Genomic DNA, 24,100 nt, shown 5'->3' on the forward strand with positions numbered 1-24,100 from the left:
AATGCATTTCCTCACAATATGCTACCAGCTCCAAGGGCAATGTTTCTTCTGAGCTAGAAAGTCACATTATTTGTTTTCTGATTCAACAGGCAGGGAGTGAATCTGACAAATGGTGAGGGAAGGGCGACCGGGGAGCGCTGGCACAGCAGAATTGCAGTCAGGGTGATCATTACACAGCTTTGGTACTCCCTGTGTAAGCAAGGTAAAAATGCTGGGACGATGCCTTTCAGCAAAAGATAAACATGAGAGGAAGAGCCAGGAGCTCCAGCCACTGGAGGGTGTGATCAGTCCCTACAGGTACTCCCACACCTCCACAGCTGAGCCAGGGATGCTGGACACACAGTGATTGCTCAGCGAGGGCAGTAAGGAGTCAGTTCATCTTGTCTGCAGGAGCAGGAACTGCCTACCAGGATGTACCAGAGTACAGCAGAAAACAGTGCAGGGACAGAAAATGGGTTTCATTACTGGTTGTGCAGCTCCAGAGTAAGGGTTCCATGGAGAGGAGAGATTCTGTGCATTAATTGGGAAGCCACAGCCACAATGAATGCAGGATGACATTTTGAGCTTCACTTGCCCTCTCCCCTGCCAATCCATCTCCCTGCTTTGCAGTCTGTCACTCCTGAGGATGTGGTCATCTCTGGGCTGAGGAGATAAATCTGTCTGGGCTCTTTCTGAAGAGCAGCTACCTGTTAAGCACTGCAGAGAGCCTCTCCAGGAGGGAAGAGCCACTGCAGTTTGCTGAGAGGGGAATTTATCTATCTAGCAGATAACTCTCAGCGAAGCCCTCCATGACTTCCTCCAGTATTTAGTGTCTCAATTGCATTTCTGTAGTCTCTATCATCTGAACACCTCAAAATGCCCCCTGTGCTTAACCTAACAAATCCCTAACACAATTCAAGGAGCAGCAGGTCAGTTTAGAGCAAAGCAGGGATGATGGAATTCCTGCCACTGGGGCTGGAAGCTGGTGCACAGATACTCTGTGTTTACTACAGGCTGAGAGGAAGGAGGAGAGTCCATGAAACCTGCACAGCCCCTCCTGAGCTCTGGAAGCATGCTCAGTGCCCTGTGCTGCCTTCTCTGCACCAAACCTTTCACTCCCATCAGCTGCCTGAGGCCCCTTTCCCTTGTGCCATTTGCTGTGCTCACAGCCAAGGAAGGCTCTCAATGGGCAGGCAGAATTTTCCCCATTTATTGTCTTTCCAGAAGAGAATCAGAATATTAAGCAGGCAATTTTAAAGGACAGGGGGGGAAAAAAGAAAGAAAGTAAAAACCAAAGGTTTGAATCACACTGTAATTAATGCGGTGATCATGCCAGTTTGAAAATCACTAACAGAATTTTGTGATAGTGAATTTTCCATCCTGCAAGGCTGTGAATAACTGTAATTTAACAGATGCATCCAAAATGTACATGCATCAAGCTAAATCTCTAAAATTATAGCATATGCATGTTCTTAATATAGCTGGTGAGCACGTGTGCCTATGCACACACAGCCAAATATTTACTGTGACATATAGAAACCACATTTCTTCATCAATGTAAACAATGGATTCTATCCACTCCACTTCCTCATACTGTGATTAACATTCATGCTGGCCAGCTTAGAACAGGTACCAGTACTGCTCCACTTATGAGTCTTCAGAGGTCAGAAGAATTTTATCTGCCCAGTGTGTTGGATCACAAACCTGTGGCCTGTTCAGCACTTTTATCTGATGCAATTCTCAGTGTCCCTGGCTATCAATGCACTGTACAGCACTGCTGGTGGATACAGCACTGCTGCTTTAGGGTGTCTGCACACTCCTACACTCATTGTCTGTTCTAGAATGTGAACTTGCAGAGCACATTTTGCAAGAGAAAAAGAAAGTGGGTGATGTTATGGCATCACAGAAATCAGCTTTCCTCATTTTATCTCATCTAATTGAGGGCTGCTTCTGTTGCCAAGTGATTTATACATCTGGGCTTCCTTGATGTACAAATCAAAGTGTTTGTTACACTAAAAGTGACATGTAATTGCTTGTCAGCAGTCACCTTGCTGTAAGAAATGTGAAACAAATCAAAGGAAATGTAGAATATTACTGGAGATGCCTTTGACAATGAACAGGACTGCGTAAATGGCTGATTAGTTCTGAAAGGGAAATATATGGTGAAGGGTTTTGGTATAAATATAAGCTAAAAAGGTGTGCATTCAATGGAATTCAATCTCTAATCCCTAAACTCTGTGTATGTTTGGCCTCTCAAAAGCCAAGCAGAGCAGAGGGGAGGGCCCAGGCTCTGTGCAATGGGCTGATCTGCACCTGCAGTGTTTGCACTCATCCCTGTGCTCTGTGCATCCTCTCCCATCCCTGTGCATCCTCTCCCATCCCTGTGCATCCTCTCCCATCCCTGTGCTCTGTGCATCCTCTCTTCCATCCCTGTGCATCCTCTCCCATCCCTGTGCATCCTCTCCCATCCCTGTGCCCTGTGCATCCTCTCTCCCATCCCTGTGCATCCTCTCCCATCCCTGTGCCCTGTGCATCCTCTCCCATCCCTGTGCCCTGTGCATGCTCTCCCATCCCTGTGCCCTGTGCATGCTCTCCCATCCCTGTGCCCTGTGCATGCTCTCCCATCCCTGTGCCCTGTGCATCCTCTCCCATCCCTGTGCATCCTCTCTCCCATCCCTGTGCATCCTCTCTCCCATCCCTGTGCATCCTCTCTCCCATCCCTGTGCCCTGTGCATCCTCTCTCTCATCCCTGTGCCCTGTGCATGCTCTCCCATCCCTGTGCATCCTCTCCCATCCCTGTGCATCCTCTCTCCCATCCCTGTGCATCCTCTCTCCCATCCCTGTGCCCTGTGCATGCTCTCTCCCATCCGAGGGAAGCTTTGGGAACGCCTCCCCCGTTCCCAGCCCAGCTCACAAACGTGCAGAACACTCGTGGCAGCTCTGTAACACCTTTCCCCTTCATGCTGCTCCTCCTGCAGGAGCCCCACTCCCACAGGCACTTGTGGGCACTCCCTGAAATGTGAGAGCAGCCAGTGATGGCAAAGAGCAGGGAGTGCAAGAGATGGAAAATAAGGGCTACAGAAAGAGCAGGAGAAAGGAACCACATGCTGAGAAAAGGAGCTTGGTGGAAGGTGGAGAAGGACAAGCAGGAGAGCAGGGGAAATGGGGGACAGTGGGGATATAGAGAAAAGGAGAAATGAAAAAGGCTGAGAGGCCTCCCTCCATTATCAGCAGGGTAACATTATACCTGATAACTTCCTTTAGTGCATGGCTTCATTTCTATAAAGCACGGGCCAGTCTGAGAGCTGGGAAGCTGATGGAATGAACCAGAGCTCAGATTCCCTGCCCCATACCCAGCAGGTTTAAAAGGAAGGATTTTTCTATCACAAGAACATCAAAACTGCTTTATCTTTCATATATGAGCAATGGAAAAAGAACAAAAATTGTGAACTTTCACCACACTCACGATGGAAAATTCAATGTTACAATTCTGGGCTCCAATGTTAAAAGATAATGTTAAAAAGTTTAAATTTTGCTTTGACCATCCTAGAGCCAGGCTCTGTATCAAAGCACATCTGGATTAGTCCTCCCCTTGTCAGGCACATCCAATGATGCCACACAGAGCTCACAGATCCCTTGGCCTCCACTAAAGAGATCATCCTCAGGTACAGAGCTGCAGTTAGCTGCTTAGTCACACTCCACACTCTGGGCCAAACCTGCCTCCAAACCAGGGCTGAATAATGGGAATTTACTGAGTCACTGCAGGCCAACCTATGGACTGCCATCCCCCACAGCTCCTGGATGATGAACTGCAGCAACTCCTCTGCTGGAAACTGCTGATTTGGTGCAAGTGACTCACAGGAGATGTTTAGATGTCTAATGAAAAGTAATCTTTCCAGGGAACATCCTTCCCAGTTATTCTGTACTGACTCCAGAGGCAGCACTGGGAGCAATGTGTGAACAGGGCTGGAATGTTCCCTGCCACTTTCTCTCCCTCCTGGATGTGCAGGGCTTTCATCTCCCACCAAGCTCAGTACTCTCAATCTCCTGGGGAAGAGACTGCATCTCCAAACAACAGCATTTCTTCTGATTTTCGTTGTTTCTAGAAAGAAAAGTCGTTCCCCAAGACAGGCTACACATGACTTTCAGTACACTCTTTAAATCAGGTATAGTTTTGAAGCTGTAACACAAGTTTTGTTATTTCTGCTACCCTTTCCTGTGCAGCCAGCAGCAGCGTTTCCATCAGTGCCTCTGCTTTGCAGGGGATTCTGCACAAACCCTGCCCCTCTCCTGCCCCATGACTGCACACACAGAGCCCTTCCTGCACCACAGCCCTTGCAGGACCACTGATTTTACTCCTCTGCTCATTAAAGAACACATCCCCCCCCATTTCATGCATTTTAAAGCATCTCTCTAATGAGTTCACATAGCAGGCATTAATATTTCTTTCAGCACTTTTCCATTAGCTGTGTCAAACTGGATCTGCTGCCATTTGTCACGCTGCACTCAGGGGCTGACAATTGTGCTGCTGTTGCTGTGGTGATGGCAGCACCAGGAGTATTTGGTTGTTTCTCCAGCTGTGCAGGGGTATTTGGTTGTCTCTCCAGGGGTATCTGGTTGTGGCCCTGGGTGTCTGTGGCTGGCTCTGGGAGGCAGGGGTGTGTGCAGGGTGTGCTTGGGGGATGTCTGTGTGTGCTGCCATGCATTGCAAGCTGTGTTCTGTCTGTGCACACCCCATGCAGAATTCAGTGTGTTCTATCATTTAGCATCTCCTGGAGTGCCAGCCCAGCTCCTGCAGAGGGCAAGGGCACAGAACAGCCTGTGGTGGTGCCCTGGTGCTCCCTGACATTCACCAAAGCCCTTGCCCTGTCACAGACATTTCCCCAGCACAGCCCTCCCTGGGCAGGTTTAAATATTGCACAGCCTCAGCCAAACATCCTGACACAAAACCTTGGCACTCCCTGGCTCCTTCAGTTTTTTAGCGTGGCTTTGGTTGTTTTCCCCTCAGAGAGCACCAGGTTAACACAGCAGTCAGCTCTGGAGCCAGGCTGATGGGGCTCTGAGCAAGCTGGGACAGCAGAAGGGAGGTTTAAGAAGGAGATCAGCTTTAAGAAACCTAATATCTTTAAATCACCAGTGACACTGGGAACTTGATCATGCTCCTTCTGATTTACACTGCTGCAGAATTGAAAAGTTTGCCCTTTCAAGTAATTTATTTCCCCTTTTATTGCAACTCCAGAGCAAACCCAAGATTGTCCCTGACTTCTAGTAGAATGACCCATGTGTGAAAAATATCTCCTTCCCTCTATCAATAAACTCCAATTTAAATTTATCATATTTCTCCATGTGTCCCATTCACCAAAGTATTTCTTTACATTTAAATTCTTCCTACAAAGAGTTGGTGACACTTTTATTTAAAAGAAAGCGATATCAGAATTCAATTAAAAATTTTAAAAGCATTTTGCATATTCACACTGGAAAGGTGATGCTGTTGATTTAAAAGGAATGTTTCCAAGGGCATGTATGTGTAAGACATTCAGTCAACACAACAAATATCACCTCATATTGCTGCATGTGTCTTTTGTGATACCCATTTCTCACACTGCAATATTTATCCTGCTGGAAAACATAAACTGCCCTTTAAAATGTGGATTTGTAAGGAAGATGTAAACCAGCAAGGCCCAAAGTGACAATGATGCTTTGAGCATCCTGGTACTGGACTGGACCCTTTTGCTCTCAGGCCTTGGATGTGTCAGTCGCTTCAGGGAACTCAGGGAGGTTTTATTGGTACAAAACTGGCACAGGATAAAGGGCAGCCTGCTTATTTTTAACGAGTGAAGTGAGATTATTTACTGCTCAGTTCCCAGGCTGAACGTGCACTCTGCAGCATTTATCCACTGGGAGAAACAGCAGAAAAGGGAGCACCCTAAATTCCCCAAAATAATACCCTGAACCGGGGGCAACTGCACCAACAGCACACTTAAATCCCAGCAGATTTAAATCCCAACTTTGTTCAAAGTTTGGGCTGACTGTCACCTGGGGCTGGCTGTGAGAAAAGAGCCAGATCCTGCAGGGAATGGGCCAGGAGCATGATCCCAAAATCATAAACAGTCCCAATGATGTCAAAATTTAAACACAAGCTCCCATCCAGAAGTGGGAAGATGCCAGATCAAGTCACAGGAACATTTGTAAATCTCACTCTGTGTTTCTTTTTTCTCTTTTAAATATTCCTTTTAAATATTCCTTGGTCACTGAGGCTATGAAAATTCCCTTCATTTCTCCGTGCTGTTGCCTACTTAATGAGGTAAACAAACATTTTATTATTCCCCTCTGATGAGTACACAAGCACCAAAGCCCAGAGCTGAACAGTGAAACAAACAGTAAATTATTTCAATCCTCTTAATCCCCTGCTTTTTTGGCAGATAATGCCACAAGTCATTTTAGCTTAGCAGCCACAGATTGAAGACAGATTTCTGTTTAAACTTTGAAAATGTTCAAATTGAATGAACTAACAAACAGAATTTTTACCCAAACAGGGAAAAATAGAAGAACTTTTCAAATGTGACACTGGCTATCAGATCACTTTTATGGGTTTTTTTGCCATGAGTCTGAATACTGATTTTTTTGGGAGGACAACTTTCCCCTGTCCGATCCCAAGCCAGGCAAGTCCCATGAATCCCAGTAAACTGAAATAACCTTTTCCTCCAAACTCCTGCCCCAAAATTCTTGGAGAGCTGCCTGTGGTTGAACTGGAATGCATCTGGAAGCGTTTGAATCGAGTGCAGCTTGCCCAAAAGGCAGCCTGGCTTCCTGCAGAGGTGTCAGGGATGAAAGGGGAGTGTGGTGGACACAGCATTGCTGCTGTGAGCTCCCAGGGAGCTGAAGTGACTCTGGAACACTCACCACAGCTCCTCAGGGCTGCTGAAATACCTTTTAGAAGGTGTTTCAGAAGGTGTTCACCTTCTGGAAGGTATTTCAGGACACATTTGCTGTTTGCCCTCCTGCAGGGAACAGCTCCACTCAACAGCATCACCTGCACCAGGAGGTCACAGAGCTTCACCCAAAGCACCAGAGCTGCAGCCCTGGAGGTACCAGAGGCTGTAAAGGCTCTGACCCACCAGCACAGGTAACACAAGTCCCACTGAGTCCAACTAGAGGAGGCTTGGGTCTATTTACTGTAACGGAGTCGATTCCCAGAAAAATAATTAACTCCTTGTCGTGTCTCATGTGTATTGATTTCAGTAATTACAATGGAATTGGAGGCAAGGGGGCAGGGGGAAGGAAATGCACTTCATTTGTGTTTAATTTGATGCACAAGCTGTCAGAGACAGAGGCATGTGTGCCATGCCCATCCTGGGCACTCTCTGTGCCACATGCAGGATCCAAAATCCCTCCCTGCCCTGACACATGCAGGGCACGGAGCTGGGCATCCCTGGGCACCCTGGGCATCCCTCCCACTGCAGGCAGGAGCAGCCCAGGGGACAAGGTAAGGACAGGACAAGCTCCATGTGCATCAGTGACTGAGAGGAGGAGACAGAGCACGAGGGTGGGAGAGAAAGAAAATACAAGTTGTGATAGATAATAGAGCTGCCAGGAGATAATGTAAGGAAAAACAGGGAGTGAGAGAAGAGAAAATACAATATGGCCTTGCTTGGTGATGGTGCTGTCAGGAAAAGCCAGCAGGAGGGAACCTGGAACTACAGAACCTGGAACTACAGAACCTGGAACTACAGAACCTGGAACTACAGAACCTGGAACTACACCTGGAACTACAGAACCTGGAACTACAGAACCTGGTTCCACACGTGGCTGTAACCCCCAGGCTGGGCAGGGTCACAGGTCAGTGTGTCACACAGACACTGCCATCACACACACAGGTCACTGTGTCACTGCCATCACACAGAGCCGCCTCTGGGCTCACCAAAGCCCATCCTGCCCTGGCTCCTGCAGCACCACAAGGAGCTGTTTCCAGCCTTTTCCCTAAAAGTACCAGTTCAGGAAATCTCCAACTCTCACAGGAGCAAAAAAGCTCTTTTTTATACAATAGCCCTGCAAATAGAAGCTGCAAAACAGTCTCACATCGAAACACTAGAAAGAAATGATACATGTGAGGGAGAGGCAGAGCTTAGGGCTATAAATCAGCCCTGGGTTAAGCACTTTCAGCTAACCCTGTGATATTTTAAACAAAACAAACCAAACCAAAGCAGCCTCCAGGACAGGGAGCTACTCTGCATCCAGGTTGTGCAGTTTCTAACACACCAGCACTCCAAGGCAGATGTTCTCCTGGTGCCCTGCACACACCACAGGAGAGGAAGCTGCTAACTCAGAGAAAAGCCACCACGATGGGAGAGGCTGTGGCAGTGTGCTGGCAACACTGGGTGCCACAGCATCCTCCCTGGCTGGGAAAGGGCTGTGAGCACACTCAGAGCACAACAACACACTGGGAGCACCAATAAATAACCCAGCAGCACTGAGGGATGACAGCAGATCTGTCTCCAGTGGAATCATTGCTGAGAATACTGAAAATTCTTTCCCTCTTAATATATTGAACTCTTTGTTTGGGGCTGAGTTGATGCTGCCAGAAAAGTCTTTTAACACAGGCAGCATAAATTTCAGTGGGTGTTTGAAGCAGGAGAGGCCAGGCTGTTGAAAAAGCAGCCCCCAGAAAGGCTGCAGCCTGCAGCAAACACAGCAGCTCTGCTCAGCTGGGAAATCATTTGATCTATTTTACATCATCCACCCTGGCACTGAGGAGGCAAATATGGGAGTGAAATATGGACACGGAGAAAAGCATAAAAAGAGACTTAATAAAATGAGTAATTATGTTTTCCTAAAGCCTCTCATGCAAGCAGGAGGCACCAGCACCATAAATTGAGCCTGGTGCCTGTTCCAGTGTGTGGGGAAAGGAAAAGCCCTGGAGCCAGGCCCTGTGAGCACAGCCCTGAGAGGAGCGAGGGCAGGGGCACAGGGATCTGGAGCTGACCTGTGCCCACAGGGATCTGCAGCTGTCACTGTGCCCACAGCCAGCCCTGGGCAGAGGGAACTGATCAAAGAGTCAAACGTGGCTGCCCCAGCACCTCTCCAAATTCAGCTCAAGTCCTCAGTGACAAATTTCCAGTGCCTTATGCTACTCCTCAGTACATGGATAAATTAAAAATAAAAAATAAAGAAGACAAGAAGGAAGGACACAGCTAAGCAGAATAATTGAGTGCCCAAGGATCCAGTGCTAGAAGCACTAACTGATTATTATTCTTTGGCATTTTAAATTCCAGTGTTTAAATTCCAGTTCACAAGCCTGATGAACTCATGACCCCACAGCACTAAACATAAAGATATGGATACTTTTTACACCCACAAGATGACCACAACACCAAGAAGTTCCAGCTTTTTGTAAGCACCATTTTACAAACATGAGTAGGAAACTGGAAATGCAAACATTTTTGTTTTCCCAAACTATTGTAAAGCTGTGTAAACTCTTAGCCCTTAGCCTTGCTCTCTGCTGCTCCCCAGAGATGCCACGGCAGCAGGGATGACCCCTGGCAGTGCCAGAGCTGCAGCTGTGGCACAGGCACAGAAACACCGGGGCTGTGGGCACAGACAGGGAATGGAGCTGAGCCAAGGACACGGGTGCGAGCAGGAGCAGAACAACGAGGGCAGACGTGACACAGTGGGCTGGGAGGATTACACCCGGCCATGAGCCCTGCTGAGCACAAGCCTCCCTCCGTGTGGGGGTCTGACCACGGCCAGGCGTTCCCACAGGAGATCAGGTGCAGCATCTGAACCTCTCCACTGAGGCTGGTGGCAAAGCTGCCCCAGCTCCACCTGGAGCAAGAGGGAGCCCCAGGCCCAAGGAGCAGAACCTGCATTTCAGAATGTTGCACGTGGATGCAGTGCATAAACTCCAACAGAGGCAATCAATCCAGCAAGCCGTGTGGAATGTGAAGCACTACTCCTGCAAGAAAGCTCCCGGTGTCCCACAGCAATCCCTCCTGGGGTGCCACAGGACGCGGGGCAGCATGCTAAGGAGATATCTCTCTGTCCTTCCAGTGGGAGCTGTGTTTTGCTTCTGTGCAGTCAGGCACAGGGAGGGAAGGGCACACTCTGCTGGTCACAGCACCGTCTGCACCGACAGCTCCTCATCAGATGGGTGCTGCAAAGAGCCCTCCCGTCACATCTGCACGGAGGGCTGCCCCACAGGCTGCCCCTGCCTCCCCTCACCCTGCTGCCACTGAGGGGCCTCTGGCGCTTCCCTCACGTTCAAACATCAGCCTACCTGCTGCCAGAGCTCCTTCTCTCCTGAAGGACAATTTTAGCACGGTAACATGTTCAAAAACTCTTTACCTTGGGCTTTTCATCCAGTATTTGCTGGCGGATCTCCTTGTGTTTCTCTATAAGTTTCTCCTGCCTTTTGCTCTGAGCATCTTCTAGCTGTCAGGAAAGAGCAGAGGATCTTTGTTCGTGGATTGCACATCCTCACTCTCCCACCTGCCCCCCAACAAACACCCCACCCATCAGAACTGAGACACTGTCATCAAAAATGTGACCAATTCCAAGCTGAAATGACAGAAATGACACAGCACTGCCTGAGCACCCCTGAGCACAGCTGTGCAACAGTCAGGTGTGGACATGGAACATCAGATTTACACGTAACATTCAGGATCACAAATGTCTGAAGGACTTACTGCAGACTCTAATGTTATTCAATTCCAAATTTTGGGCTTCACTTAGTAACACCCTCAGAAACAAAACCTACTTAATTTACTTAATTCTTTAGGCTGCTTCCTAAATCAGACTCTTCTAAGCAAAAATGGGCCAACTTTACAACGTGACTATCTCTGCATTGAAATTAAGAGAAGAATTCAATGGCTGCACACGTTCCATAGTGATTTTACAGCCCAAAGCACTGCAGGGCATGATTTCAGCCTGGTGTGAACCACCTGTAGCTTCAGGAAAGCTAACAACCTTAACAGAATTCTTTAATTGGTGTTTACAGAACTTACAGAATGCTTTTAACATTTCAGTAACTGTACTAATGCAATTAAAGTTAATATATACTCTGCAATTAAATGTTCATTGACTTTCCTTATGCAATCTTTGCATTTGTCAGCCAGCAAGGCCATTAAAAAAAATGGGTGCATTTTCCACAGATACAGGATATTCAGAGATGAAATTGTATTGAATTCCTCCCTCCTCAGCACCATCCCCCAAGTGCTGACTAACAATTAATGAAGGGCTGTTTGAAATCCCAGCTTTCCTTTAACTGGAATCCCAGCTTTCCTCTACCTGGAACGGGAAGCAGAGCCTACACTGCATCTGCTGGGAGCCAGCAGGTGCAGAACCCTCCTGCTGAAGCCCAGAACCTGCAGCAGAAGCCAAGCTTGCAGGTGCAAGGTGCCATTCCCTGCCCCAGCAGCAGCAGAGGCTGACCTACCCTCTTGATGTACTGCACCACCTCCTGGATGTAGGAGCGGATCATCTCCGTCTTCTCCCTGGGGAAGCATTCCAGCATGAGTGCATTATGCCAGCATTACTGCAATACTCCAGCATTACTGCAGGCACAGCAGCACATCCCACTGTGCTAAACACAATGGCTTTTACCTGCCCGAGCTCTCTGCCAGGCCAAACCCTGGGTGGTTTGCCTAAATCCTACAGAACACGAAGTAAAAACAACGAAATCGGTGAGTCTGTGTAATACTCCTGCCCAAAGTTGTGCAGAAGCTTTGGATGAGCAGCAGTGCAGGCAGAGTGAGTCAGAAGGGATCCACCAGAAGGAAGGTCTCACACCTCTGTGCCCTGCTCCCAGAGTGAGGACAGGCTGTGTCACACAGGGGAAAGCTGACTTTCAATGGGGTTCCCATCTCACCTCTCTCAAGGGCTCTTGGAAAAGCCTGACAGAGGAAAGTCCTTGGGAAAAATAAGGAAAAAAAATGAAAGGGCAAGAGAAAAGAACAGCTATCTGTGTGTTCCTGAGCCTTTGTCACCAGTGCCACATTTACCTCTCAGCAAATCATTTCCTCCTGCAATTGATTTTCACTGCTGCAGCATTTCCACAATGGCCAGCTGCTCTCTTCTAAAATGAATTCCATGCCCTCTGAACAGCTCTAACTATGTTAACTATTTCTCCTCATTTCCATAATAAATTATTCTCATCTTTATTTTTTTAATAGGATGTTTATTGACATTTTTCATGTGCTGATTCTGAAACTACCTGAAATCCTTCACTCTGTGTGTCTGTGATTTCCTCTCAGGGGTACCAAACACAGATTCTCTCTTGAGAGGCTCCAGACCCTGTGCAAACCCTTTCACCTGCAGCAAACCAAACACAGTTGTGCCTCTGTTACATGGTAAAACTCAAACACTGGAGGGTTTCCTTTTTGGTTTTGTTCTGTTCGCTCCTCTTGTATTTTTAACTGCTCTAAAGTAAAGCTCGTGAACAGGAGATTGGAGCAGCCCCAGGAAATGAAATTATTGTCAGGGAAAGGACTCTGGGGAGGTCTGACTGAAGGCTGCCTTGCATTTAGGGTCAAGACCTTCCTTTGGTTACCAGCTGTGAAAAATCCTGTGCAGTGATATAGATCCAGGGATATACTTACTCTTCCATTTGATTTTTATCCTTCGACTTTGCTTCTGTGATCTTCTCCTGCCTCTTCTTGTCCATTTTTTTCTTCAGTTCTTTCTTTTCTCTAAAGCATAAAAAATAAAGGGGAGTGCAGAAAGTATCCAAACAAATCCCACAAGGAGCAGCAATCAGTGGTAAGGGAACAGCACTTACTTTTCACATGTTTCCTTCAGTTTCTTTAGCTGGTTGTTCTGACACTCCTCTGCTACATCTGTCAGCTTCTGAATTAGCTGGAAAAATCCCAAAAATAAAAAATGTATCTTCAGCTAAACACCATAGAGGCAGCTAAATTTCCTGAAAAGCCTGCAGGAGGCAGGAAAGTGTTACACCATTCCCAGATGAATTACCAACGATCAAAAGGCACCAAACAGCATTATCAGTATAAACACATGATTAACTTGTGCAGTTCAGCCAGAATGGCGCATGTCCAACTCACCCAGAAACTGCTACTCCTCTGTAGAGCGAGGTGACACACTTTAAATATAAAACCAAAATATATTTCAAGTATTTTACCTTTGCTAGGAATGAAAGTGCCTGTGAAAAAACATGAGGGGTCACAAATTGAATTTACACAATGCTAATTGCCAGCTGAATTCCTGTGTGACAGAACATCCAGGTTTTCTGTGAGGGCTGAAATGTTCCTCCTGTAATGAGGATTATTACAAGGAATGCTTTGGATTTCAGGGTGGTCAGGGGCATGTTGAAAACCAGACATGGCAGGTATGAAAGGCAAGCACAGAGAAGCATAACCTACATTTTGGTCACAGAAGGAAAATCTCTGAGTCACTGTGTGAAATCTGCTGTGGGTTCACTCTCCTTGGTGCCCAAAGCAGAAACAAAGGGCACAGCTGTGCTGGGCATGCTGACAGGAGGGGAGCTGTGGGCACGGCTCCTGGGCCAGCTCAGGGAATAAAGTGGGAATTGGGACCCTAAAAGGGTTTGATCACCCTTCTAGGTTAAGTCTGATTTTGTAAAATCACCCTCCCAGGGAGATGAACCAGGAGTGTGTAACACGGCACAGCCGGTCTGATCCAACTTTTCATTCCACAGATAAAAGCAGAAGGGTACCAACAATAGGCTCCCCACTGAAATAAAGCCATCAGAAAGAACCTCTCAGCTGAAAGGCAAGTTTGAATTGGAATATTAACTCCTGCACAGCTCAGAGGGAAAGCTGCCCAAAAGTTCTGTGCTAAAAAATGAATTTACTGTGCCACCACCCAACAGGATAATGCCAGAAATGTACCTTGGCTTTGAGAAATGCCATTCCCCATTTTAGAATGAGAAAAGTGTTACCTCACGAGATCAGCCCAACTATGTGGGTCCAAAATGGTTGTTTTATAAAAGCCCAAATCTCTGAGAAGCAGCCAGCAGAGGTCAGTGGGATGGGGACTGTCCCTGGGGCGGGTACACACACCCACCCTGGAGCACTGAGACTCACAGGATGGGGACAAACACCCCAGCTCTGTGCTGTGACCATGGAAATCAGCCCGTGCAGGGCACTGCTGAGCAGTACCACACACAGATCACAAATCACTCCTCTTACCTGCTCTTTGTGGCTGCCGGGCAGAGGAGACAAATCAGACAAATCACCCATCAGGAGGGAGGCAGAACATCAGGTAATAGAAAAAACTGCAAGAGGGGGCTGTCTGGAGCTGATAAACAGCTTGCACTCCCATAACACCCTTTAAAAAAATGTTCATTTCTGCCTAATGTCCATGAGCATGAGCTTCCATCTGCCCAACTCCTCTGTTTCAGCTCAGAGGGCCTATGATCCTGCTGCAGTTGTCAGCCAAACTCCAGCTGTAAAAACAAAGCTGACCTGGACCAATGAATGCAAAATATTTCTCCACCGTATCCAGAAGGTGTCCTGCATCCCCTCAGAGTGCTCATCTGCCACAGCAACACTCTTTGGCACAACCCTCTGTCCTGGGGAATGTTTGAATCTATTTTCACAGTGTTTCTATTTATTTCCTGGCTAACCCTGCCTCCTTGTGCACTGCAGGTTTGGAAAAGTGGCAGAACAAAACAGGAACTTCATCCAAAAGCTGCAGTAAAAGGAGAGTTGTGTAACCAGAGGGAGGAACAATGCTGCTGCCTTTGTGCCGTGCACCCAAAGCCCTCTGAGCTGCTGGGAGTGACAGAGTGACACAGCAGCCCCTTGGAGCTGCAGCAGAGCACAGGGAATGGGGCTGTGCAGGGACCCCAGGCAGGAGGAAGCCCCAGCCATGAGAACGTGTCCTGGTGCCCCCAGTGCTTCCCTGGGCACAAACCTACCAGCTTGATGTGCTCCCGCTTCTGGTACTTCTCGCTGTAGTACTGCTCCTGCCTGAGGTTGAGCAGCTGCTGCTGCTGCTTCTCCTTCAGCTCCACCAGCTTCTGGGTCATCTCCGAGTCCAGGGCCGCCAGCTCCTGCTCGATGGTGGAGGAGCTGTGGTCAGGGCTGCTGGTCTCGGACCTGCAGGGGACAGCACAGGTCACCAGGCTGGCACCACCCTGCCTCCCCTTGGCCCAATCTGCCTGCTGAAGGCACATCTCTATAAACTGCCTGCTGACGAGCTCCTCAGCACCACACACAGAGCAAGGAGATGGGAGATTTTAGCCCTAGTGAGTTAAAAAGAAGTTATTAATGATTTCTTAATGGCATGGCTGCATCTTGTAAACCTCATCCCACTGACCCACCAGGGTGGTGGCAACCAGACTTAGTGAGCTGTAAAGGCAGCTGCCAAGACTTCCCATGGAACTTGTTTATCCCCTTGCAGACAGAACCTGAACTTCAAAGCTGCACAGCCTCCAGCAGGAGGGGTGAATGCTGAGTATTTTGGAAACAAAGTCATCCCTGCACACACTCAGCAATAAATTAAAAAGCCGAACGTTACATCTGCATTTACCAAATGCTTCACATGCAGGAACATCCCTTTATTTGGTGTTTTGTCCCCCCTTCAGGAAATGCCATGCATAGCACACACAGCAAAGTGCTCCATGGGCTGCTGCCTCCAGAAGGAAAGCTCACACCCCAGTGGGGAGCAGAGCTCACACAGGCAGCTCTCAGGAGCAAGGCAGAAACACAGTAACAAAGGGAAAAACACAGGAAGGAAGCTAAAAAGCAACACTGGGGAACAGCTTGGGTCTGTTTTACTCTTTAAGACAGAAGGAAGGGCAGATGTAACTGTGAAAGGAGATAAGATGACACCAAACTGCCCAAGAGAAAATTAAGCAGCAAATCCAGCATCACTCCGAGGCCAGCACTAAGCAAACCCAAGACAAACACATGACAGGAACGAGATGCTGCTGTGTCCCTGCCCTGCTGCTGTTTGCTGCCAGGCTCAGGTGCTAAATCAGTTGCCTGGGAAACGTCAGAGCAGCGCAGGAGATGGACAAAACAGCAAAACCTTGAACAGGGAGGGCTGACACGGGAGAAAAATGAGTTTGCTCCTCAGAAATGTGCAGAGGCTCCAGTGCAGAGCTGGCTCTGCCTCTCTCCTCTCTCCCAGGTTCAGGTGTGCAGCTGCTGTCACTCAGAGCTACCTCTGCTGAATAATGTGATCCTGCTCTCATCCCTCCGAGGACACCAGTGCCAAGGTAGCCTCCTTTTATTTCTCGTGCTTTGATTGTGTTTGAATATTCTGCTAAGAGGTTAAGTGTGCTGGGTGAGGGTAATTTAAACATTTCAGAGCCAGAAGACAGCGTGAATGAATATTACAGTCAGCATATGATGCCATTGCACAACACATATTTTAGAGCTGACATTTCTCTTGTATTTCTGGGAAAAAGGAATCAGGCCTGTTTCTAAACACTGGCTGAAATACTGGCTGCTTTTTATGGGATGTGATCATTAAAGGAACTTCAGAGCAACACCAACAAAACCCTTGTGCCCGTGTATAAATAAATATTTCAAACTTCCTGCAGACAATTCAGGCTGTACTGAGTCTTGGCTCAGTTTTAGACAAGGGAAGAAAGCAGAAATTGCTCCTGACAGAGACAACACATTTTTATGGCCATCTGATACAGGGACTCCTGTGAAGCAGTGATTTATACTTTGCAGTTACAGGCAAATAGTATCAGCAATAATTAAAAAAAAATTAAAAATCCTCTTGTGCTCTATTAGAAGTCTGCTGCTTGAGATAATATGTAATTGCAAGCCTGAAAATCCCTGAAAACATATTTGTGCCTTTTTTGACATGTAACCTCCAGACTTGTCAGTATGGGCACATAAACTCCCCATCTGTGACACCACAGGAGACTGCAGGGTTTTGCTGCCTGACATCAGCAGTGGTTTGCAGTCAGACCAAACACAGCAAAAAACCTCAAACCCTTTCTTGCTCAAAAACAAATGAGTCACTGTATTCATCCAGCTTGATTTTCTGCTTAGATGTGAATAGGAGGAAAGGCAGAAACGTGCTGTTGTTGTGCCTGCCACTGTCTGTCACCCACTTTGGTGGTGGAAAACACTGCAGATAAAATAAAACATCCCTGGGCTGGGAGCTGACAGCCAGCCATTAAAGGGAGCTTGTTACACTCAAATACAGAACCTGGAAGCTGAAAACTGGCAGCAGTGCAGGCCAGCAGAACACAGATATATTGGGAGTGCCCAGCTCTTCTAAGGCCAGTGACATTGTGCCATCAGGAAGGCAGAAATGAAAAAGCTCCTGCCAGGGACAAGCCATGGCCTGAGTCCCAGTCACTCACATTTAGAGGTACTATCAAAAGGCTGGCAGCCAGAGCAGGCTTGCAGCTTTTTTCTCTGATATCTTCTACCAAAAAGTAATTTTTTTAGAAGTTTGGTCAATATCATCATATTTAAGAACTGCACCTACATCAATTTCATGTAAAAGTTAAGTGGACTTTAGTGCTTATCTAGTTACTTTAAAAAATAAATGATGTTAAGACAAAAAGGATGCACCAATGGGAGAAATGAAAAGTTCATTTGCAAGAGTCTCTGACACTGACTGGCTCTGTGTGTGTACATGCTTGGCCAGGAGTTAGGAATTGGTCTTTATTAACATACAACTCCTACCATAAGAACAAGGCAATCATTGTGGAAAGGTTAGTAAGAATTCATTGCAGGTTTTTGCATTTAAATTGATAATAAGAGTTAATAAAGAATGTAAAAGTTGTATCAGGACAGAGAAGGAGACAGGGTGGTGCAAGGCTTGGAAAGAGAAAGCACAGAAGGGGCGTTCCTGCAGGGCAAGGCCAGGCAGTCGTTAGGACGCTCCCAGGTGCTCCAGATCAACCATGATTTATCAGCAGTCAGGTGTTGACCATCTGCAGGCGCCTCTTTCCCCCAGTTCCACACCTGTGCCCTCTGCTGTGGCCTGAGCTTTCCCAGGGCTCCGCCACGGAGCCATCGCTGCCCCCTCCCCATGAACCGGGCGCCTGCTGCTGGGGACTGCTCTGTGCTCTGCCCCTCTGTGTGAATTCCCTACCCTACAGGCAGCAGAGGTGCCTGAGGACAGGTCCCCAGCAGCCAGTGCTGAGCAGGGTGCCTCACCCACCGTTTCTTGCTGTCCCTCTTGGCGGTTTTCTCCAGCACGGCCCTCCGCCGCAGGTAGTCGTTCTGGATCTCGTTGTACTTGGCCGTGTGCTCCTTGATCAGGTCCGTGGTTTTCTTGTGGTGCCTCTTCACCAGGTCCTTCATCTCCTTGTAGTGCTTCTTCTGCAGCTTCACAAAGGCCTTCTGCTGCTTCAGCTCCTCGATGGTCTGTGCCTCCACCTCTGCAATGGCAATCACAAAAGGCACTTCAGCTCTCCAGCAGGGCAGGATTTCAGCCAGAGCCAGGGATTGCCACCAGCAGCAATGAACAAACCCTGCTTGTTTGCTGGGGTGAAGGAAATATGGCATAAACTGAGTGGTTTTATCTGAAATAAGCTAGCTATCTTGAAAGCACTGTAACAAAATGGTTCCACTACTATTCACTACATTCAGAACAAATTTAGCCCCTGTTCTCACGATAATGCTGCTCTTTTTTCTGGCTTAGATGGTAGCTTGGTGGTCATGAAACCACAATTCCTAAAATATTCCCTGTTGGCACCCATCTCATGAGATGTGCCCAAACATTGTTTACGTCAGCCCTGAGGAAGAACACTTGGCATGTGCATTTTGTAGGAGTTACTGCAGTCCCACTCACTGGAAGAAACACCTAAGCCAGGTGCCTATTTAATAAAAAATATCTTTTTCTTGACAAGAAAGCTTGTCATTCTTCATTCTGTGTATTTATTACCTGTGAGGACACTCTGGATAAGATCTTCTGTCTTTGCAGGTGCTTTCACAGAACCTAGAGGTAAAAGACATGTTTAATTCCAATTCTTTTAAAACAACAGCCACAACTGTGCTGCTTGAGGGTTAGAGCATGGCAGATGACACAGGACACACCCTGACGTGGGCAGACTTTAGTCACTGGAGAAAAGACATCTCTTGGGCATTTGAGGAGCATGAAGACAGAAAGGTGACCTTCCAAACCCCACCTGAGCTGTGCTGTTACTGATAAGGAGGACGAACTCCCTGACACCACTCACAGGAGTCATGTGAGTGACATTAGGCTGGCAGTACAACCACATTACACACAGCATGTGGCAGTGCAGAATTCCTGCACACAGCATGAATCCAGCAGATACTGCAGCCATAAAAATCATAATCACTGTGTTTAACAAGCATTTGCTACAGGAGATGTGTCAATACAAATCACACCAGTGCCTAGGACTGGGTTTTGTGTGTGCAGTAAGATGTCACTGTGCATAGAAACAATTCCAAGAGATTCCTGCACTTGCAGCAACAACAAAAAACCCCCAGCATATTTTCTTGCTCATAAAGAATTTCAGTTTCACCACCAATGCAACTGTTAAGTAGAAGATATTTGTATATTTGAAGCAGAGAAAAGTGGTGGGAAAGTTTTTACCTATTTTAGACAAACAAAACAAACAGACAATTTCCCACCTTTGTTCTTTAGACACAAAGCACTTGAAAAAATATTACCCAGACTAATTTAGAAAAGATGGGACATTTTTTCCTCTCTTCCTTTGTGTTGTTTGTTATGTTTTACCTGGTGCTGGCTGGCTGTGCACAACCTGAGTGGCTGGTTTGGGGGTGAGGGAGGCAGTGAAATTCACCCCATTTTCTGCTGGTGTTGGCCTGGGCTCATTGTTGGCTTCGGACGGTGCGTCCCCGTGGTCAATCTGAAATCACACCATAATTCACATCATTCCTCCCAACAAACAGACATCATTTACTTGCTTTAGTTTAGCCTGGCTTTTAAATGAAAATTCTGCAAATACTGTATCTAAAAATCATTTTAAAATCAAACAACGGAAGAAGAGATCCTTAGGAGCTGCGCTAACCCAGGTGGCTCATTTGTGCAGGGTAAATTTCAAGAAGAAATGGAGCATGCATTATTCTGAAAAAGTATTTTAAGCAGATATAACTCATCAGGGACATTTTTTAGTGCAACATATATTAGCTGCACCAGATGTGAAGGCTGTACTGCAGTGGAGAGCCATAAAATCTTTCTAGAAATAACATAGGTGCTGCCAGGAGAATGCTCCCCAAATCCCTGCTGTGAGCAAAACACGTACACAAGATTGCTGCTAAATTTCATAGACACACCCAGCACTGCCATTCCTCACCATTCTCACAGAGCAGGAACATCCTTGTGACTCCCAAGATCTGACATTGCTGTAACCACACTCCAAGGGAATCTGTGAACAGTACCTGCATTCTGCTGCATGGGCACATCTGTGGGATCCAAATACTGAAGCATTTTCCACACTCCTTTCCTTCTCTCCAGTCTCCTCAGGGCTCAGGCTTGCAGCGTGCACTGCACTGCACCCTGGACACCGGAACTGTCCCTGTGACCATCAGGGTCTAACAGGCACCAGCCCTCACAAACAGAAGGTCATTCAAAGCAATTTTATTTTGAAATGCTTCCGCTTCCTGCTGTCCCCGCCAGGCCTGGTTGCCATGGAGTCTCAGGGAAGTTTTGGATTTTTTCCTTCAGCTGCTTCCATCTCCTCCTCTGATGCTAATCACATTACATGAGGAGGCAGGACAGCACAGCTGGCTTTTTATTTCTGCCCCATGATTACCCCAGGCTTGCAGAACATCAGCCTGTGCTGCACCAATGGAGGCACAATGGGTTTTGATCCAAGGCTTTGTGCTGCTGCTGGGCTCCTTCAGCCTGGCCCTGACACTACACTGTGCACTCCAAAATTCCTGTCTCACCAGCCCATCCCTACCAGAACGACAGCAGAGAGGTACTGTGGGCAGGAGCATGATGCAACTGAAAACCAGTGCCAACAACTTCATTTACACCAAGCAGCAACGGCTGCAGTAAAACACAGAAAAACCTCATTCAGCCAACATTTCTAACAGAGGGACAGCGTGACAGGCAAAAGCTGTAGCTGTGATAAACACACACAGATGTGGTGATCCTCACAGCTCTCCTCAGGCTGCAGTTCATTAGCTTAATAAAAACAATGTTTGCTACACACATCGCCAACATTTAATGCAAACAAAGCCAGAATCCCTAACTCCTGGCAGCTCTGTGCCCCACTGCATGGGAAGTGGATGTTACCTTCTTCCGAAACCTGGTTTGTAGGTGCTGTGAAATGCTGCATCACACCTTGTTGAGGAACTATTAATATAACCTGTCACTTTGGGGCATAAAACATCTGTCTGCAGAAACTGAAGCAGAAACGGGAGGCAGGATCACAAATGAATAAGGAATAATTTTCACTACATCGAGCAATCGAATCTCATTAAAAAGCACTTTCTCTTCCCATAATTCACCACACTGTGCTAAAAGAATGCTAAAATAAACATGATTTTTCCTTTTTCAAAAAGGGTTTTTCCTTTTAGGCTGTTTTAAAAACATGATGTAATCCAGCCTTCTAATTTACAGTTTGAATATTCACATGAACTGGTTTCTATTTCACGCTGCCGTGTCTACTGCAACACAGTGCATTTACCAAGCAGAGATCCATACCCATAGAGGACTCTATCTATGGGTCTATTTTTATCTGTACAGAGAAAAGGAGCTGCTGCAGGCTGGGATTAGCCTTTACCAAGGAATTCCCTCTGGATTGCTCCTCCTGTCTGCAAAGGACACTTGGCAGGGGAAGAGAGGGCAGCCTTCACCCCCTGTATGCTCTGAGAGATTCAATGAGATGATCTAAAGGTACAAAGCTCCCACTGCAGGCATTCCTCTCCCCAAAACCAGCTCTGCTCAGGCCAGGGTGGAAGGCAAGAGCTAGCCAAGGAAAGCAAAGGCAGGAACTCCCGTCACATTTACGAAGGGAACTTTGTAAATAAATGCAGAAAAGAGACCCTCAGTCAGTTCTTCAGCATTCTTTGCTTATGTGATTGCACTGACACTAACAGATAAAGTCATGTGAAGCCTGAAGAAAAGCTGATTTCTTGGTTTGAACCAATTCACTGCTGGATAGTTTAGTTCACTGCTGTTCTGTGAGGAGCCTGTGGAACTCCCTGCAGGGTTGGGTTTAAACTTCTACAGCAAGGAGAGCAAAGCAGAATCCTCTGAGTTTTCCTCTGACAGCTGCTCAGGTCAGAGATGTGTGTGAGGGGAAGGACAGAGGAGTGGGGAGCAGAATCTGTGCTGGGAGCCAGAACAATCAGTTCCAGTGTGCAAGACTGAAACTGGGCTTTGGGAATGGGAACCCAGGTGCAATTGCTGGCAAACACACTTGGGTTTGTTCAGCTGTGCTGCCAGTGAATGTACCTGCAATCATGGACTGGTGTGGGCCAACAGAAGTGAAGATGAGGACAACGTTATCATCACAAAACATGGTCAGGGAATTCAAGATTTCCAAGCACAGACTTTTCCCAAAAAGTGCCTTTAAAACAGAAGGTAAATGAGGTGGACTCAGACTGACACTTCCAGGGGCAGCTTTGTCCCTGTCCCTTGGTGCTGCAGCTAACTCAACCCTTACACATTTATAGCAAACAGACCACAATCACTACAGTTTTCTTTCACAAAATATTTCTGTGCTTCTCCAAAAAAACCTCCTTTACCCTATGAGCTTCCAAGCTCCTTGACAATCATCCCTCTTTAATCCATTTGCTGCAAAAGACACTCTATGACAAGAATATTTCTAACTAACAAATAAGCCTGTATATACCAGGAAAATGTGTAGTTTTCAAAAGTAAAAATGACCTCTAAGGTATTTAAAGGATTCTGTTACAAAAGGCTTTGCTATTAATGTAGAATCTCAGGTGTGGTGTGTCCTAGATAAATGTCTGGGATCCTATTGAGCATTTCAGTGTCCTCATTCAGAGAGCTGCACACGCAGTGAAGGGCTGGCTACTGAATTGTAATGACTTTCCCTCATCTGGTCTGCTTTGGGAATGTATTCTGGGCTACAAAATCTAGTTCAGAGAGGCTCTGCACTTCTGAGCATTGCAGAAGGCAGGCACCAGGGCAGAGGGCAGTTAGGATTGAAAAGCATTCCTCTGTCTTAGCTGGAGACTGCTGAGAGCCTTTGGATCACGGGGTGTGCCCAGCACCTGGCACAGCCACCTCTGGCAGGCAAGGCTGATGTCCCCAAACACTGCTGGAAGCCCAGTGACAGTGTCTGGGACAGGTGGTTTGACCATGCAGGATCCATCAGGAACCACAGTGAACTCTCAGTTATACCCACAACAACCTCTGTGCATTTGGGGGCACAACACCTTCAATTCTACAGAAAAAAGGTTATATGTGCACAACACCTTCAGTTCTACAGAAAAAAGGTTATATGTGCATAACACCTTCAGTTCTACAGAAAAAAGGTTATATGTGCATAACACCTTCAATTCTACAGAAAAAAGGTTATATGTGCATAACACCTTCAGTTCTACAGAAAAAAGGTTATATGTGCATAACACCTTCAATTCTACAGAAAAAGGTTCACAGCAGGTAACCACATTTATCCAGATATTCACAACTAAAACTGGGGCCCCCACAGCTTTCAGATGAGCAACACTAAGCCTGTTTTATTTACTCCATGGTCTCCTCCCTCTTCATTTCTAACATCCATGAAGGGCTGAACTCGAGGTCCCTTCCCAGTTAAATTATTGTAGGATTACCCTGAGTCTCTTCAGGACATGTTTGCTCACAGAGGATCTATAGAGACATCATAATCTGAGGTACACAAATGTTTCTCAGCAGAATGACCTCTCCAGAGACAGGCTGAAATTCCCTGCAATTTGTAGTATTTTCAGGAAAACCTCCTGACACAGAGCTGTCATTTTCTGCAAGGGGAAGCAGCAGCACAGTGGAAAACAAGGGGCATTGTGTCACAGAGATTTCAGGTGCTCCAGAGCAAAGCTGCACACACACAAATAACACAAATAGCCCTTCCTGTGTGTCAGCTCTGGGCAGCAGGCTGCTCAGTGCACACCAAGGTGCTTTTAGTGACAGCACACCCCCAGAGCAGTGCTGCTGCGTGGGGTGTGCTGCGCCCAGCCCTCCCCAGGGTGTGTGTGCATGTGTTCGTATCATTAGGGATGTT

The 24,100-nt window shown here is 47.0% G+C and overlaps 1 protein-coding gene across 3 annotated transcripts in view; it reads right to left on the reverse strand.

Moving 5' to 3' along the window:
• PLCB1 (phospholipase C beta 1) overlaps positions 1-24,100 on the reverse strand; it is a 290,674-nt gene that overhangs the window by 38,009 nt on the left and 228,565 nt on the right. For all 3 annotated transcript variants that reach the window (XM_058802822.1, XM_058802823.1, XM_058802824.1), the window contains exons 24-31: positions 19,639-19,771; positions 18,820-18,873; positions 18,094-18,313; positions 14,873-15,053; positions 12,752-12,828; positions 12,573-12,662; positions 11,411-11,468; positions 10,321-10,407 (exon numbers count right to left, since the gene is read on the reverse strand). In XM_058802822.1, coding sequence (XP_058658805.1) covers positions 10,321-10,407; positions 11,411-11,468; positions 12,573-12,662; positions 12,752-12,828; positions 14,873-15,053; positions 18,094-18,313; positions 18,820-18,873; positions 19,639-19,771 — 900 coding nt within the window. The remainder of the gene's footprint in view (positions 1-10,320; positions 10,408-11,410; positions 11,469-12,572; positions 12,663-12,751; positions 12,829-14,872; positions 15,054-18,093; positions 18,314-18,819; positions 18,874-19,638; positions 19,772-24,100) is intronic.

Source organism: Ammospiza caudacuta, chromosome 3 (genome assembly GCF_027887145.1).
Source record: "Ammospiza caudacuta isolate bAmmCau1 chromosome 3, bAmmCau1.pri, whole genome shotgun sequence".
Lineage (NCBI taxonomy): Eukaryota > Metazoa > Chordata > Aves > Passeriformes > Passerellidae > Ammospiza > Ammospiza caudacuta.